The sequence below is a fragment of the Macrosteles quadrilineatus genome, unplaced genomic scaffold, assembly GCF_028750875.1.
Source record: "Macrosteles quadrilineatus isolate MER2022 unplaced genomic scaffold, UCM_ALF_1.0 Scaffold_5__1_contigs__length_97177068, whole genome shotgun sequence".
In the NCBI taxonomy this organism is placed as follows: Eukaryota; Metazoa; Arthropoda; class Insecta; order Hemiptera; family Cicadellidae; genus Macrosteles; species Macrosteles quadrilineatus.
In genome coordinates this window covers 79627069-79643170 of record NW_026542598.1, presented here as the reverse complement: position 1 = coordinate 79643170, position 16102 = coordinate 79627069, and the positions used below count along the sequence as shown (strand labels likewise).

Genomic DNA, 16102 nt, shown 5'->3' with positions numbered 1-16102 from the left:
AAGAGGTCCGTTCTATCCAAAGTTTTTGATTGTCTAAAAAGTCTACCTTATGCTTGAGGTACGCTTTGTTCAAGAGTCCTTTTTTGCGTTCTGTTCTATCTCTATTCAAGAAATCCGCTCTATCTAAAGTTTTTGCTAGTCAAGAGATTGCTCTTTACGCTATAGGTAGTAGGCTTATGATTTTCTGAAGAGTTATTTTTATCAAGGTGTCTGTATTATTCAATAGTTCCGTTCTATATTGCCATTAAACCAAATTTGTTATTTTATAAGCTACCCATTGGAGTTGTTTCTTCTTTGAAAAATGTAATTGACTAATTAAAACTCGACCTTCCTTCACGTCTAAGTGTCCGTGCTGAGATTTCTAAATTACTTTAATTTTCTTTTGGATACACACAGTAAATCATCAACATGTGAAATCTTTACTCAGTTGCAAAGCACGATTTTCAGACTGTAAATAATATGATTCTGATATAACGGACAAGTTTAATTGGCTAGAAGCTCGTGATCCCGTACTCTCAATCGGAACGACCACGACTGCCTCGGCGATACTTGAGGTGACAAACTACCGGTTCTGATTAATAGAACGGCCTCGGCTACTCACTTGCACGTGTTCGTACTTCCATGCAGTCTCGCAGTATCCGGTAGTGATGGGAAACCGACCAACCAATCGTTTTAAAAAGTAGTCGGTTATATCAGTCAATACTGAATACATTTTGACGTTACCGGCTTGAACACTAAAAGAGAGGTTTGTAAAGTTACATGCAACCGCGCAGTACACGGTCGGGTGGAATACACAGTAGTGGCGGAATAACCGACTGACCAATCATCATAAATGTAGTCGGCTAGAGTAGTCGAATACTCGAAGGAATGATTCTTTATGTGAATAATGACTGAAATATTAATAGAGTGGTTGGTAAAGTCTCGTGGTACTCGGTAGTGATAGGATAACCGACTGACCAGTCATTTTAAAGTATTCGGTTAGTTAATTCGAATTGTTAACAGAATAAACTGAAATTTCAAGACTAGAATATTAAGAGTAAGGATGACAAATTGTTATGAAGCCTCGCAGTGGAGCGCCCGGCAGAGATGAGATAACCAATAATATTGACCAGTAAATTTAAAGGGGAGACTGTCAGAGGGTCCCAGGCTCAAAATGTACCTAAAAACCCTTTGCCTGCTTTGGTTAGCGTTTCCAGAGGGTCCCCGGATTAATGAGGGGTTGACCTGGGACCCACAACCAATTTAAAGTGCAGTAATCACTAATGATATTATACTATAATTAGGCAATTTATTTGTTGTTTAAATATGTGAAGTATTTAATAATAAACTTAAACTAGGAGTGAATAATTCTAGAAACTAATGATCAGACTAAATCTGTGTCGGCGATTAGCTAGTTCTGTATGTGCAAACCAATGTTAGTCGATAAACTCAAATCAAGACGCTGCACTACTATTTCACGGTAATACTTATTACTCAATTCACCCGATTTCCAAAGAAAAAGGCACCGAATAAACAGTTTTTGTTTAAAAATAGAACTTGCTGGTTATATTAAGTCCGATATTCTCATGATTAGTGCTCGGGCGCTCAGCTAGCGTGGACCATGGAACTACCGGGCTTCATGACATATCAATACGCCTTGCGTAAACGGAAGCCTGCCTGCTTTGATGCAACGTAGTAATTAGAAAGCGCGCGTTTATCTCAGGTTCCGCTTGTGCAAGGGTGGCATGTCAGCTGACTGACGAGGTCTGTGATAGGAAGTTATTAAGATAATTTATATGTAGTTTGCTTTTAACATGTGGTTGTTGATTCTGTCTCAAGTGTATGGATAGATTTTAACTCGTATCGAAACATACCAAGTCAAAGTTTATCATAGGTGTATAAAGTCTTAGATTCATCTAATACGTTTTTATCAGATGCGATTTCTCTGTACTAGGGAATTCCCTCTATAATCCACAAGAAATTTAATGTCCCACCTTCACATCCTAGGACGCTAGGTTTTAGAACGGAACCTTTACACATAACTTCAGGCTAGTCCTACATGGTCGCGGCATTAGAATGTAGAAAAAATCCATTGGTGATTGGCGGGATTTGAACCTGGGACCTCGGGCGTCTAGTTCTACCACTAGACCAGCTCGCTCCACACAAGAAATCTATTAGTACAATGATTACACTACGGAAAATCAATTATTACTAAACTTGTCCAGTAGTATGCAACGTTAATTATTTTACTTTCACGGTTTTGTATTTTAGATATAGTTTTCAGTGACGAACTAGGTTACATCTTTACATTCAAAAAGCAAACATAACCTAAATGACATTTTATATATAACTAAAACATGTAAATATGTATGTTATGATAATTATGGTGGAAAAATCTTGTGTGTATGACGAGCACAAACAGTCATTGCCGCTCTTGAAATGTATGGTGAAGTTATAGCTGATGTACTTTGTACTCTTATACAAATACCAGAACCTCGATGGTTCGATACTTTGTGGACTTAAGGGATGTCGAACTATCGAAATGTTGAACTATGGGGAGTAAATGGAGTTTAATACAGTATACGGGAAAGTAAAAACACAAGTCTTCTATGGAAATAACCCAAATTTATTATACTAAAAAGCTTAACAATTTCACTGTTCATTAATCTCAAGTCAACAATAAATGACTAATTAATGTTCAAGTCAGCTTACATCACAATAGTAACCATAAATATCACTTGACAAAATAGCTCAGCCCGTGTACAAGGAGTGTCGAACTATCGAAGGTTTACTGTAGCTAATACGAGATTGTTTACAAGTGTTGATTTTTAAACCAGGTAGAAAATCGCGAGTCCACTTTCCACAGCGCTATATAAAGATGAGAGCGGTGCCATATACGCTACGCTATACCACGCCGCGCCAAAGCATGGGACCGCGGCGGAATTGGCGGGAAAGTAGCGCGCTCTGATGAATGACCAATTACGACGGTGCCATTTAACGGTTCCAATAGCTTACTTTGGTCGTTCCTTTTGATCGCTTAATCCTCGAAAACCTACAAGGTAAATGCCACCGCGATGATCGTAAAACGGCATAGAACATGCGTCCATCGTTGGGGCTATACAAGGCATACGGGCGTTAAAGGTTTATATATATAAAGGAGAATATATATGCATGATTTACTTTTACACGTAATATTTCCCTATTTCGCATTCGGTTTAGGGTAGCGTAAAATACCTTGTCGCTTGGATCCGTCTACCGCTTTGAACATCTTAGCCAAGAATTTAGTTTTTTTTTTCATGCAAACTTCTAATTATACTACAGCCTATGAATTTGCATGTGATGCAATGTCAGGGAAGACTTCATCGCCGAGCAGCTTGTGAAGTTTTTCAACCGATGGCGTTTTAAGCCGGTTTAAACATACATACGCTACCGGAACACACATTGCACATTGATTGAATGTTTTACTTTTTCGTGTTTTAACTATCTGATGACTAATTTCAAGCTTTATTTTACTACATTTTTGTAGCCCATATGGTACTTTGGTATTATACCGATCACACCGATAAATCTACTTCCAAATTAGACTTAAATTAGTTTAAATAACAAAATCTTCCTAACCTAACTTAAAACAGTCCACCCAGTTAGGTTGGGTCAGGTTATAATTATTAGGTGTGGTTGGTATCATAGCAAAGTGTCGACTATAGTGTGTAGGGCGAAATATTGGATAACATCAACTATGAGTACCTTTAATAAAACTCGTTTTTTAATTATCTCAAATGTAAAACTGTAAAAAAATCAAAATAGAACATTCAGCTTTTTGCACTCAAATAATTTTGGAAATGAACCAAAATAACCCCTTGGCGATGGAAACTCTGCAAGATAATGAGCTCATGTCAGGCAGATAACTGGTCCAAACCACTGGTGGCGTGTAAATTTGGCTATCATTAAAATTGACTGAGGCCACATGGACAGTTTTGACCGGTCCGTGGTCATTTCAGGATGATGACAGGTTGCTGAACATCAGCAGCAGGTTTCTGTCAACAGTAATGTGGTTCATGGTATCCACTGAGTCTTTGGAACCAATTTAATTTCATATACGCGTTATATGCATTTCCCTACTTGCACGAGCCAAAAAGAAAAGTACATTTCCTCGTTTTACATAATTATGTTGAGTAAATTATCGAAATGGCTTTAAAGTAAGATTTTCAAAAACGCTTCAAGATGGCATCCTGACACCAAACCACTAACCGAGACTGCAAATGAAGATAAGGGATCGCTCACGCGTAACCCAATATGGTGGGGGACTTTTGCGACCAAACCATCGTGGTGGTGCATCACTTCTTAGGCTACATTACATGAGTTTATTGTATACTAATAATCGTAATTATCTTTTGATTCATGTAAAAGTTCAAAAACCCGTTTGCTCTGTATCGACACAATATCAGAAAACGAGATGAAGTAGAGAATGTAAATTAATTAGAGTCCGATAAGGAATGTTGCTACTGTGATTTACCTTCTTGGTTGAAAATAATCAACTTGTTGATCCAAAAAGAAACAAAAACTAACCTAGGAAAACTACCTTTGATCGTTAATTTAGTTGAAGTACTTAGTAACGTATTCACGATTTACTTAACACTCAGACAGCCTTAAAAATAAGAGAAGCTTAGGAAACTTTGCATTTATCATCCCACTTCGATACATTCCCATTTCGTTTTCGACCCACCGCGAGGACACTGTGATATTCACCCGCCAAAACGGTCTCGTTCACCCGCCAAAACGCGTCGCTCATGACACAGTTCTCTGCCTGCCTATCGCGTGATGCTGCTCAATTAATAACTGCCTCTCATAACCTCTAGTTACTAGTTACCATCTCTGTACTTTCCCACTTTCGCTGGCACTCATTAGTCTGGCCCGAAAATATCCTAGCAAGATCTGTGGCAAGATATTACTTGCAATTTGGAACACGGGTGTGGTTGTTTTATGCACTGTAATGCGTAAACGTGACTGTTGTTTTCTAACAAGTATTTGTTCCATCGGATGTAAAAAAATGCCATGTAAACACTTAAGGGCCACTTTGTATTTTAAATGATGGAATGAGCTTCAATATCTGGTAGCTGGTGATAAAGATAGCTTTATCAATAGTTCCTGGTGTACTTGGTCCTTCGTCTGAGTTTCGGCTTTGTTCCTCAAGACATTAAAGATGGTGGTATTAAAACCTCGTCTGAGTTTGTTACTTTTACAAAAAAAAATCTGTGTGTAAATTCGTAGCAAACGCATAACCATAATTATTTAAAGAAGCTTAACAATTCCAAATGTTCAGTTCAAAATTTTATTTCTAGGATTGAGCTAGAGTATTGTACAACAAAAGTGACTACAGGGTGGGTTACTGTTAATTCTTTTGTTTAGCTTGTACTGGTCAGTCAGTAGTTCACTTCTTCACCTCGACCTTTGCTCTGTTACAGTTACCTTATATCTCACATGCCACCGCCTCCCATATCTCATTAGCATATCCGACCAGTTACCCTAATGAGTATCTGCTGCAGAAGTCACTGTAGCAAAAAGCAACAACTTGATTTATCGCTTGATTTCACATCTGTTTTCCTGCTTTCCTAAACCCAAAACGTTTTGTGGTAACCGGTGGCCTGTGTTGATTAGTTTTGGGGTATTTGAAGATCAAATAAAATAAAGTTAATTTTTTTTAAAGGAATGTTAAAAAAAATCAATCATTGTGCATAGTGAAACTGTGAATTCCACAAAGTAATATAATTAGAGTAAATATCTAGTGGTACAAAAGAGGTATCGCCTTGTCTACTTTTACAAATTCATTACAGATTCAATGAGATAGTGGAAATCTAGCAAAAATACAATGAAAATTTGATAAATTATTTTCATTTTTTTTTGTAATAGCAATGACAGGTAGGCCTACAGTTTCAGCTTACCAATGATTTCTAATCTGAGGATGATTTATACATGTGAAATCTTTCCTTATTGATAACTGATAAAAAAACTGGATGGAATTTACTAAAAATGTTTAACTCAATGATACTCTTAATTTTTTGATCTGCTATATAACTTATTATCTTTTCCCTTAAAGCTTTGAACTTATACTAAATATTGACACCAACTACAATGTTAATATTCCGAAGCATTTAATTTACGGCATCAGTGGCAATGTGTTGGAAATTTCTTCCAATTTCACCAGTCGTAACAGTAAGGATTGTCGACCGACCTTCTATGCTATGTTTTTTGCATTCATTTCTTAAGCAGTCTGTGCTTGTTGCAGGGAGTCCCGTCATCAGTAGACCAACAGAACGGCAGTGGTCGACCGAGGTTTGTAGCTGTCACTTCTCTAGAGGATGTCCAGGCTGTTCGCTGTGCAGAGTTCCACCCTAGCGGCACCCTCTACGCCGTCGGGTCAAACTCTAAAACCCTCCGGATATGCGCATACCCCAAGCTCTCAGATCTCAGGTACAAATCTTTTTGGTGTCAATTTTAAGTACAGGTTCTAACCATTATCTATACTAATTTTTTCTGTTGATTCAACGTCTTATTTTGGCACTCTGTTAACTCACAAGCTTGTAACGCACCATATAAAAGATTATAAACAAAAAAAATTCAAAACATGTACAGCACGTGATCTGGCAGAGTTAACTGAACTTGCCAGCAAGTTCGGTTTGGGTTTTATTAGTATTATTGTAAAAAACTTAAATAAAAAAAAAATGATATTAAAAAATTAAATTTTAATTATCTATATGACAGCAATTGATGGAAGGTACTACTCCAAACAAAACTTTATCATAAATTTATTTATTCATAAGTGCATGAAATTGCCTTTAAACCAAAAGCTACATTCTATAACACATTATATAAGATGATGATGAGTTTTGACAGTATAAAAACTAAAGAACAGGGCAGTGTCACACCATAAAAGCTATCAGAAATTTTAATGGAGCTCTAGGGTAAAACTAGAATACTTTTAATAACTAAAACTAACTAAACTAAACTGGAACTTTACTAGCTAAAATCATCTTCGTTTTCTTTTATGATTCAACCATTAAACCATTATTTTTCCTATTAATTACAGGTACTGTATAAATCTTGATCTTAATGCAAATAACTCTGCCAAATCCCAGAAAACACCAACAACTGTATTACCATAGACTAAACACAACTAGACTTCTCACCATCCCATTGTTAATTTTTAAGCACGTTTTTCGTGTCTACGTCTACTTAGTGTCCTCTGACACCGATCGCTAGTGTCGACAATATTTTGATTCTATTATTTTAGGGTCCAGTTAATAATTTGTGCTTTACTGTTTGGTTACATAACTAGGGGACGAGTTATTGTTTATGATTAGATCGTTTTATTTGGACAAACAAGGTTTTAAATGACTGAAATGACAAGAAACAAATTGCAAACAAAACCTCTACAGTGCACTGGACAGAACTAACAATAAAATCTTCATCAGATGATCCATAAGGATGAGAAATCTACTAAGGGAGTATGTTTTATCTATGGTATTACTAACACCAAATATTAGCAACTCATTGCCAACTCTTTTATGAACTGTTTTCACTCTAAAAGCATTCAATGGCTCAAAATGAGCTGGTTTCACCTGCTGTGGAACATTTACATTTTATAATGTTACAGTAAAGCGATCAGTATCGATGGAGTGACCACAGCAGAGAAAGTGCGAAAGTGTCGGCTCAGATGATCATCGACACTTTCACTCATCTTGTTCCGTATCATTACACATTCAGATCATCTCGGTTGTCAGTTTCATGTGTTTCGGTCACTCTCTTGAATGTGTAGCACAATGCACCGTGTTTTAGTTTAGATCAACTTCATTTATATGACACCAACATACACGATGCTTAGGTAGAGATGAAAGAGTGTTTAAGAAGGAATGAGTCACGATAGTTTTGTTACCAAAAGATTACCAGGTTCTTTAATCAGAACCATTTATTTAAGCCCAGATCAAGGACAGCTGGGTTCAGTGTTGAGCTGAAGCTTATCACATTGTTCAGAACTGTGCCAACAACCTTCTGATGATTTGATTATTCATTTATTTATTTTACAACAATGCTACAAAACCGCTTACATTGTAGCATTAAGCCTGCAAAATAATGTTGACAAGAGTACCTAATGAAATCAAAATCAAATCAAATCAAAATACAATATAAATATAGCTAGGGAAAAATGTCCTTCTACACTGGTGGTAGTCTTCAAACAATTTCACTCAAATGATAAAAAATATAAGAATGTCAATATAATAATTAAATGGATTACAACCTCTATTTTACTAAATAAAGTAATATTGATGGCTATAAATGAACAATATTGCAAACATAATAAAAAAATTAATTATCACTATATCCACTCAGCTACCCAGCTCAATATATAATTGCAATTTCTGTTTCCGGTTGAGTTTATTGAATTTTTGAGAGAGTACTATTGAGAAGAGCTGAATTGTAATATTATTGATCATAGTGAATGAATTTCAACTTAAACAATCATTTGTCACAGACACAATGTGCCAGTGGACTAATTGATGCTAACTAACAAAATGTGATAGACAAGACCAGGTTTTAGTCGTCCCTAATAAATACATAAAAAATACCAACGGTTTTGATAACCACAAATAAACTATATTGATGTAAAAGATCAGTAGTATGAAGTTCTATGGCACAAACATACCAACTAAAGAATTTTTAAAGAAACATATTATTACAGTGCAACTTTTTCACATTTTCCTCATTCGTTCCACCTGTTCTCTTACACCATTTCCAGCAGACCATAACTTACACTTGTCATACACCACTGTTATCTCAGTCTGGTGTTAAGTACAATTTGTGGTGAGATGAGGAAAGTAGTCCACTAAGTGGTTTGGTGTTGGTGCAATGCTTAATAGACCAGAGCTAATGTGTCTTCTTTCTGTTACCTTCACCTCTCAACTCCACTCACTATTTATTTTGGGGAACAAATTTTATTGTCTTTTAGTGTGTGGCCTTTTAAATTTTTTTTTTTATGAACGGCCTTTAGTAAATTGAGTACAAAAGAGGTAATCATATACAAACCTGATGTAAAATCTAAGAGTATTTTTACAAAAATTTAAATTACAAAAACCTTAGAATGAAATTTTTGACCGTTTCGTTTTATAAAATTGTTTACATCAGTACTTAGTTTACCTTAACATGTTATCCAAATGTAATGTACCAATTTACCTTGTTTGGATCACATGACATGGTGAATTAGGTACTGTTAAATTAGTCATTCGAGTAAACCAGGAGCTCCGACACAGTTAAAAAATTGTTTAATTAGTTAAAACTTTTCTACTTCAGTTGAGTGGTTACAGTATTGCTAGCCTAGTAGCTGCTAAACCGCTATAACTTAGGAAAACTCACATTAAATGAGATGAACACAAACGTCATCTATAACTGACTGATTATATTGCTTGCTTAGTACTCAAAAATGCAACCGGTTCAATATGATTTATGGTCAAAACTGGCCTTTATGTCATTGATAAACGATCCCGTGTAAGGAATGTCAGCTGATTTTAGTCAGTAATAAAGAAAAACAGATCATCTCCCTTCATGTACCATTGACTTGATCATGGTATAGGCTACTGATGTAGACATCCCATCAAGACCAGCAGTAGTGAGTTTTATTTGAGTAGAAGATTATTGAATGAGCTACTCACAGAGTTCAGTGTAGTCAAAAATAGCTTACAATAGTTATTCAAAAGAAATAAGTAATTGACATCAGTGAAATCAGCTCATATTGTTGGTGGTTTAATTCAATTATGTACATGTTCATGCTAAATCTGGCTGTATAGCTCTAACATGGGGAATGATATGATTTGTTAGACTAAATTATATTGTTTGTGTTGCAGGGAGGACCACACCACCTACCAGCCGACTGTGTTGTTCAAGAGGACGAGACACCACAAAGGCTCCATCTACTGCATGGCCTGGACCCCCGTGGGAGACCTGATGGCTACCGGCAGCAACGACAAGACTGTCAAACTGATGAAGTTCAACCCAGAGACTTCAAACTTGGAAGGTTGGTATAACTGTTGGACTTGACCGTCCCTCTGAGTTATGTCATAAAAAGATTCCCTATTTACCTTGGAATATTTTTCAAATTTCTAAATTGTTGCATTTTTTCATTTAGTTTTGATTGCATTCATATTTCAACACGATAATCCGGTGGGCCCTTCCATCCTTTAAACCACACATAATCAAACTTAATATGGATTGCAAGTAGACAGAAATCAAACTCGTATTTGTAAAAAGCACTACACTCGTCAGTTCAAAGCCTTAGCTGACTAAGCCATCAAGTCACCGTCGGTTAGCCGGGCGAGTATCATTATTAGCACACGTCAACACTATTGCTCACAGATTAAACCAATTTAGTGCCAGTGTGTTACCAGCACAGTTTACCTTGCTCAAAAATTCATTATTGATGGACAGGGTTGAATAAAGGCCTCTAATATAGTATCCACATGCACACAATAACCATCAATGTCCCTGATGGTTCCTTCAATGTAATAAACGTTATCAATATTTGTCTTTTCACTTTCTGTCACCTTTCAGCCTATCCTGCTAAAGTTGATTCTATTTTGTAATTAGAAAACATATTTGAACTTTAAAATCACGGTAGGTGTTTGTTTACAACTTGCAAAAACAGCTATAACTTGGGAGAACTCGCATAAACGAGATAAACTCAAGTGTCATCCACAATCACTGACTCTTTTTTGCTCAGGTCAAGAGATAGAGTTGACGATGCACGACGGCACCGTAAGAGACGTGTGTTTCCTAGAGGACACCAGCAACAAGTCTAGTCTACTGATCAGTGGAGGTGCCGGAGACTGTAAGATCTACATCACAGACTGCGCGACTGGTCAGCCGTACCAGGCTCTTAGCGGACACTCTGGTGAGATACTCATTTACCCCAAAGAATTTATATATTTTAATTCTAATAGTATTTGTTTATCGATTACACTAAAATGCTCTTGATAAAGTGGGTTAAAATTCTTAAACTTGCGAAGAAATGTCCGAGGAAAAGATATTAGATGCTAACCACTACCTAGGCTAAATTCTATACCAACATGGTAGCATAATAGAGCTCAGAGTGGAACAGCATGTTTTTCACACAAAAGAGATTTTCGTATACACTGATTTTTAAACATCTTTGACTTATGAAACATTACGTCTTCACATCCCTCTCGCACTTTTTTTATTTTTTATCTACTCCAGTGCCTCATCTACTTATGTCGACTTTTTGTTAGATAGCATCATTAATTCATCATTAGAAAGCCGAGTGACAAATGGCATATGTGTCTTGTAAATTTTAAGACACAAACGTTATCATACTAAAAACAATGGTTTAGTGGTGAAGGTCCTGGGTACAGGGCCTGACGTAAGTGTATACTTCAAACTTCAGTTTTCTTCATACTAGGTGTAAGAGTTGAATGGCTTTGCGCAGACGATAGTCTAGTCACCTAACCTTGTTTGAATCTCATGGTTGTTCAGGCCATGTGTTGACGCTGTACAACTGGGGAGGTGCTATGTTTGTCAGTGGCTCGCAGGATCGCACAGTCAGATTCTGGGATCTCCGGACTCGAGGCTGCGTCAATGTCATCACTCCCGCCACCTCTCCCTCGTCAAGGGTAAGTGATGTGAGTCAAAATCGTTGGTGAAATAAGGTAGTTGGTTTAACACAATCATTCGGTTACAATGTAGGTATCTTTCAAGCACCGTACAACAATTGTATGTTACGGAATCCCAATTGGATGTTATTGGAATGGGTTTTCTTTAAGCTTGCTCTTTCTGCTAGACATATTTAAACATGTAATTCTTATCAGCCTTTAATCAATTAAAGTTGATGAATGCACTCAGTACTTTCAAGTTTTACACCACTACTTGGTCACACACTCCATCAATTATCATGTAATTGCAAGATTCATTTATCATTTATCTACAACAAGTGCACAGATTTTGGTGGGTTTATAACTAATCACACTTATGTTTAGTAAAAAGTGTGAAAACCATTTTAAAATAAGTAAAATCTAAGCAAGTAGAATTCTGCAACTAAGACTTTTGCTAAAAGTATACATCCTATTTCCATATAAAGTTTTATAATTATAGCCAATTTTATAATTTAAATCCTCACATTTCAAACGAGCCACCCACCAACAGAGCTTGCTTATGTAAATTTTTATTTATTTCAAACAATTTACAACCGGCCAAACTGAAATTATAACTTATTGTAAAAGGCAGCATATTTTAGTCACATCAGCTATCATAGTATTAAAAACAAAGGGAGGACATTGAACATTTAGAGTATAGAAGTTAATTCTGTGAGGCTATTGTTCTATTGTTCTATTGTTCCCTGGTTAGGATTGAGGGGCAACCCTCTTTCCGAAGGGTTGCTCCGGCCTACGGAATTGGTCCCGGGTTAAGGGCAACTGGGTACCGGGTAATCGTTGGGGAGTTTCGGCTCCTTCGACAAAGAATAAAAGAATAAAAAAAGGCTATTGTTCTTTTAGAATAAAAATATTGGCTACAGCTGGTCCATGTCTACAGTATACAAAAGTCAATAAAAGACTCACTGTGATGTTATGTTGCAGCAAGGGTCACCCGTTGCAGCTGTTTGTGTTGAACCGAGTGGTCGTCTGCTAGTGTCAGGCCATGAAGACTCCAGCTGTGTTCTGTACGATGTGCGAGGCGGTAGAACACTCCAGTGTTTCAAGCCTCACACATCCGATGTGCGTTCCATACGGTTCTCACCCAGTGCGTACTACTTGTTGACGGCCGGATACGACAACAAGCTGGTCCTCACTGACCTGCAAGGTACGTCTGAATTTATAGTAAAGCGGCAAATTACTCAGGGTGTTGACCAGTCATTGGAGTCATTGAAAAGTTACTGAATTCAGTAAAGGGCCTTACAAGTCAAGTTTTTACCAGAAGGAAGTAAGTCACTAATTTTCTATGTGATCATGAGAGGAACTTAAAAAATCACTGATTTTATTAGGGAGTCATTGAAATCAATGAATAGTCTCTTTCTTTATTTAATAACATTTTAATTCAGAGATTTTTATCTGGGCCACAGAAATTGGATAGATTTGTTGAAAATTATGGAATAACAAATAACAATGAAAAGCTAAGTGTAAATGTTTTAACTTAATCAAAAATGTATATTACAGTGTATTTAAACACCATTATAATTTACCTAGACATTGACTTATAGTTTCCCTATAATAATACATAAACTCAAAAAATTCCGATTGAAAAATAATCACTTATCCAACGAATAGGTATAGAATTCCTCTTAAAGTTATGATGTTTTAAAATAAATAGGTTTCTTAAAGGTGGAACTTTATTAGTGGGAAAACATATTTATTTGGCTGATAACATTTTTTTTCTGCAGGTGATCTGACGACAGCTCTGCCGAGCGTGGTCGTAGCCCAGCACCAAGACAAGGTCATCTCCGGACGCTGGCATCCGACAGAGTTCTCCTTCCTCAGCACCTCGGCAGACAAGACGGCAACACTCTGGGCCTTGCCTCCCGTCTAGACCGATATTTTATCCTATTTTAATATCATTAACAACTTACCAATTTGTTGTAACTGTATATTTACCTCCGTTCTTATAACCAGTTTATGTAGTTAAACAAGTTATTTATCAAAACTTTATACAGTTTGTTGAAAATGTTAATATTGTTAATTTTTTGTTAGGTTGTAATATTCTTTACGGAACTGCTAGCACGTATTGTTCCGTTTGTATAATTGGTTACGAGGTTTTTGTACAGTGACACATGTGATAGGCTTTGGTAGAACACCTCCTAACGATTTGTAACATTTGTGTAATATACCGGTTATTAGGCTTGCTGTATAAACGCTTTCATCAGTCGCGATACAGTTTGTATAAGAGACAGAACTAAACCAAAGTGTTTTTATATAAGTCTGAAATCTGTTTGAGGGAACCAAAAAATTGGTCTATTTTTATAGATTAACTCTGCGTCTGTATTTTCTATACTTGTAAATACTGTTATTTATGTTTGAATTCTTGCAAAACGGGGTATTTTTAAAATTCCTCAAAGACAATGTTATTCTTTTATGATTTGCAATATTTTATAATGTTTAAGAAAGTTTTTTTTGTTATTTTTCTATATTTTATATCATCATTTTCTGGTAATTTTCCTTTTATCCTTGTAAATCTATGATTTCAATAAAAAAGTAGCTTATTTGAACTCCGAGTTTTGGTTTTTTTTTATTGGATAAGCAGACACAATCACCCATTTTGTAACCTGACAATTTAGTATTATTGTTGAGAGTTAACATTGAGTAGGCTATGTAACTTTAACAGATTTATTTCACGTAATGCAAACAAAAATACAAAAGATTAACCTATAAAAACAGTAACAGCATCCTTAAGATCAACTATTAGCAAAATCCTTAATGTTTAAAGTTGAAACTAAAAAGACCTTCCATGACTAGAGCAATAGAAGTTTTTTACTCACGTAGATATATTACCATAAAGATGTAAATCTCTATTTGTATCTTCGGTATAGATGGACTTAGGCGGGGTCTTTTATCATAATAGTTGATCCGTCTAACTAAACCATCTATTTACAATATTTCAAGAACGTAACTTCCCGCACAAAGCAGCTCCGTTACCAAAGATTAAGGTAAATTCTTGGTAGGATTTGGGACCACTCTAAAGTCAATATTCAATGTTTTTATTTACTTGTATTGGTTGAATAATTGAGTGAAATCATTGAAATTTTGAAAATATTATATAATTAACATCTATACTTTTGAAGGTATAGGATCTGTTTATTGTTTGTAACCTAGTTAACTAGTTAACTTGTATACTTTGAGTCAAAAGAGTTTTCATCGACAGGTTGTTGTGTATTTTAACTTTTTCTGGTAGTTTAGTTTGAGGTTATGATTATCAAAACAATGACAGGTTGTGTAACTTTCTAAATAGCTTTGTAAGGCTGACGTGATGTAGAATAGGTTTCGCCTTTTGATACGCAATATATAAATGCAATGTTGGAATTGGTTTTAGTTCTGTATTGCAGTGGTTCACAGTTTTGCAAAATGTGCATTGTTTTATATCTAATGAAATATGTAGGCATAGTATATTGTTGTTAACTGAATAACTTTATCGGTGTCATAAATTGTTTGAATTGTAACAATTCCTTAACCCTTAAGTAACAAGTAGTCTAGCGAGTATTAGATTAACTTCATTTTCTTGTTTCATTATTCTTTTAATCATGCAAATGTGAGTTTTGGTTAGTGAATACATAGATTTTTCCAATTAAAATGTTTTATTGTCTAACATCATTTAACCTTTGTTAAAAGTTATTCTGTGCGTTAATTAATATTTATATAAATGTTTAAGCTAACTATTGATATTTGTTGTGACATTTATTTTGGACTTAGGTTATAAATCAGATGAAATTCCAAACAATTAGAATTTGCTTAATACTCGCCTATGTTTCATAGAATATTACTCATTGCTTTAGGATGTAATTGATATTAAATTAAGTTTCAAATCTACTTTTTTCCCAGAATCACCGCCAATGATATTGTCCTTAGTTATAATCTTTGACATATTTAATGCTTTAATTTCCAACATTTCACGTACCTGAGGGCGTTTTTAGGAGCTCTGTGTGCTTTGCTACAAAATCAATTTATAAACTAAACTATTTTTATGCACATTGTTGTAAACCTTTTTTTATTACTATAATCTCAAATCTTGCTTATACTCAATGTTTATTGTTTTGTATTAGCATATTGATATTAATGTTAAATGATTAAATATAATACATAATTGTGTGTTTGATTATCCTGATCTTGCTTAACTAAAATATTATGGTATAATTTTTAGAATGTATTGATCAATCAAACTAAATCTAACTAAAATTTTAATGTTGAAAAATATTTATTTTTGGTGCAAAAAGACTGGTATGGTTAGTTTCTGCAGAGCCCTGGAAAAGAGCGCAAAAGTAACCTCAACAGCGTTACTGTAAAAAAATTACACACCAGGCTATCCAAAGAATCAGAATGGAATCATGTGCTTTCCATCGGTAAAATCAATCACCAATCTTACT

General features: G+C 35.4%; 1 protein-coding gene across 4 annotated transcripts in view; it reads left to right on the top strand.

The window, feature by feature from the left end:
* The window catches only part of LOC128996006 (WD repeat-containing protein 47), a 272428-nt gene extending 256606 nt beyond the window's left edge, over positions 1-15822 (top strand). For 3 of the 4 annotated variants that reach the window (XM_054421114.1, XM_054421112.1, XM_054421115.1), the window contains exons 5-10: positions 6263-6447; positions 9873-10042; positions 10745-10915; positions 11515-11660; positions 12612-12834; positions 13412-15822. In XM_054421114.1, coding sequence (XP_054277089.1) covers positions 6263-6447; positions 9873-10042; positions 10745-10915; positions 11515-11660; positions 12612-12834; positions 13412-13557 — 1041 coding nt within the window. In that variant the 3' untranslated portion in view covers positions 13558-15822. The remainder of the gene's footprint in view (positions 1-6262; positions 6448-9872; positions 10043-10744; positions 10916-11514; positions 11661-12611; positions 12835-13411) is intronic. The other variant, XM_054421113.1, reaches the window with a different exon arrangement.
* The last annotated feature ends 280 nt before the right edge of the window (positions 15823-16102 follow it).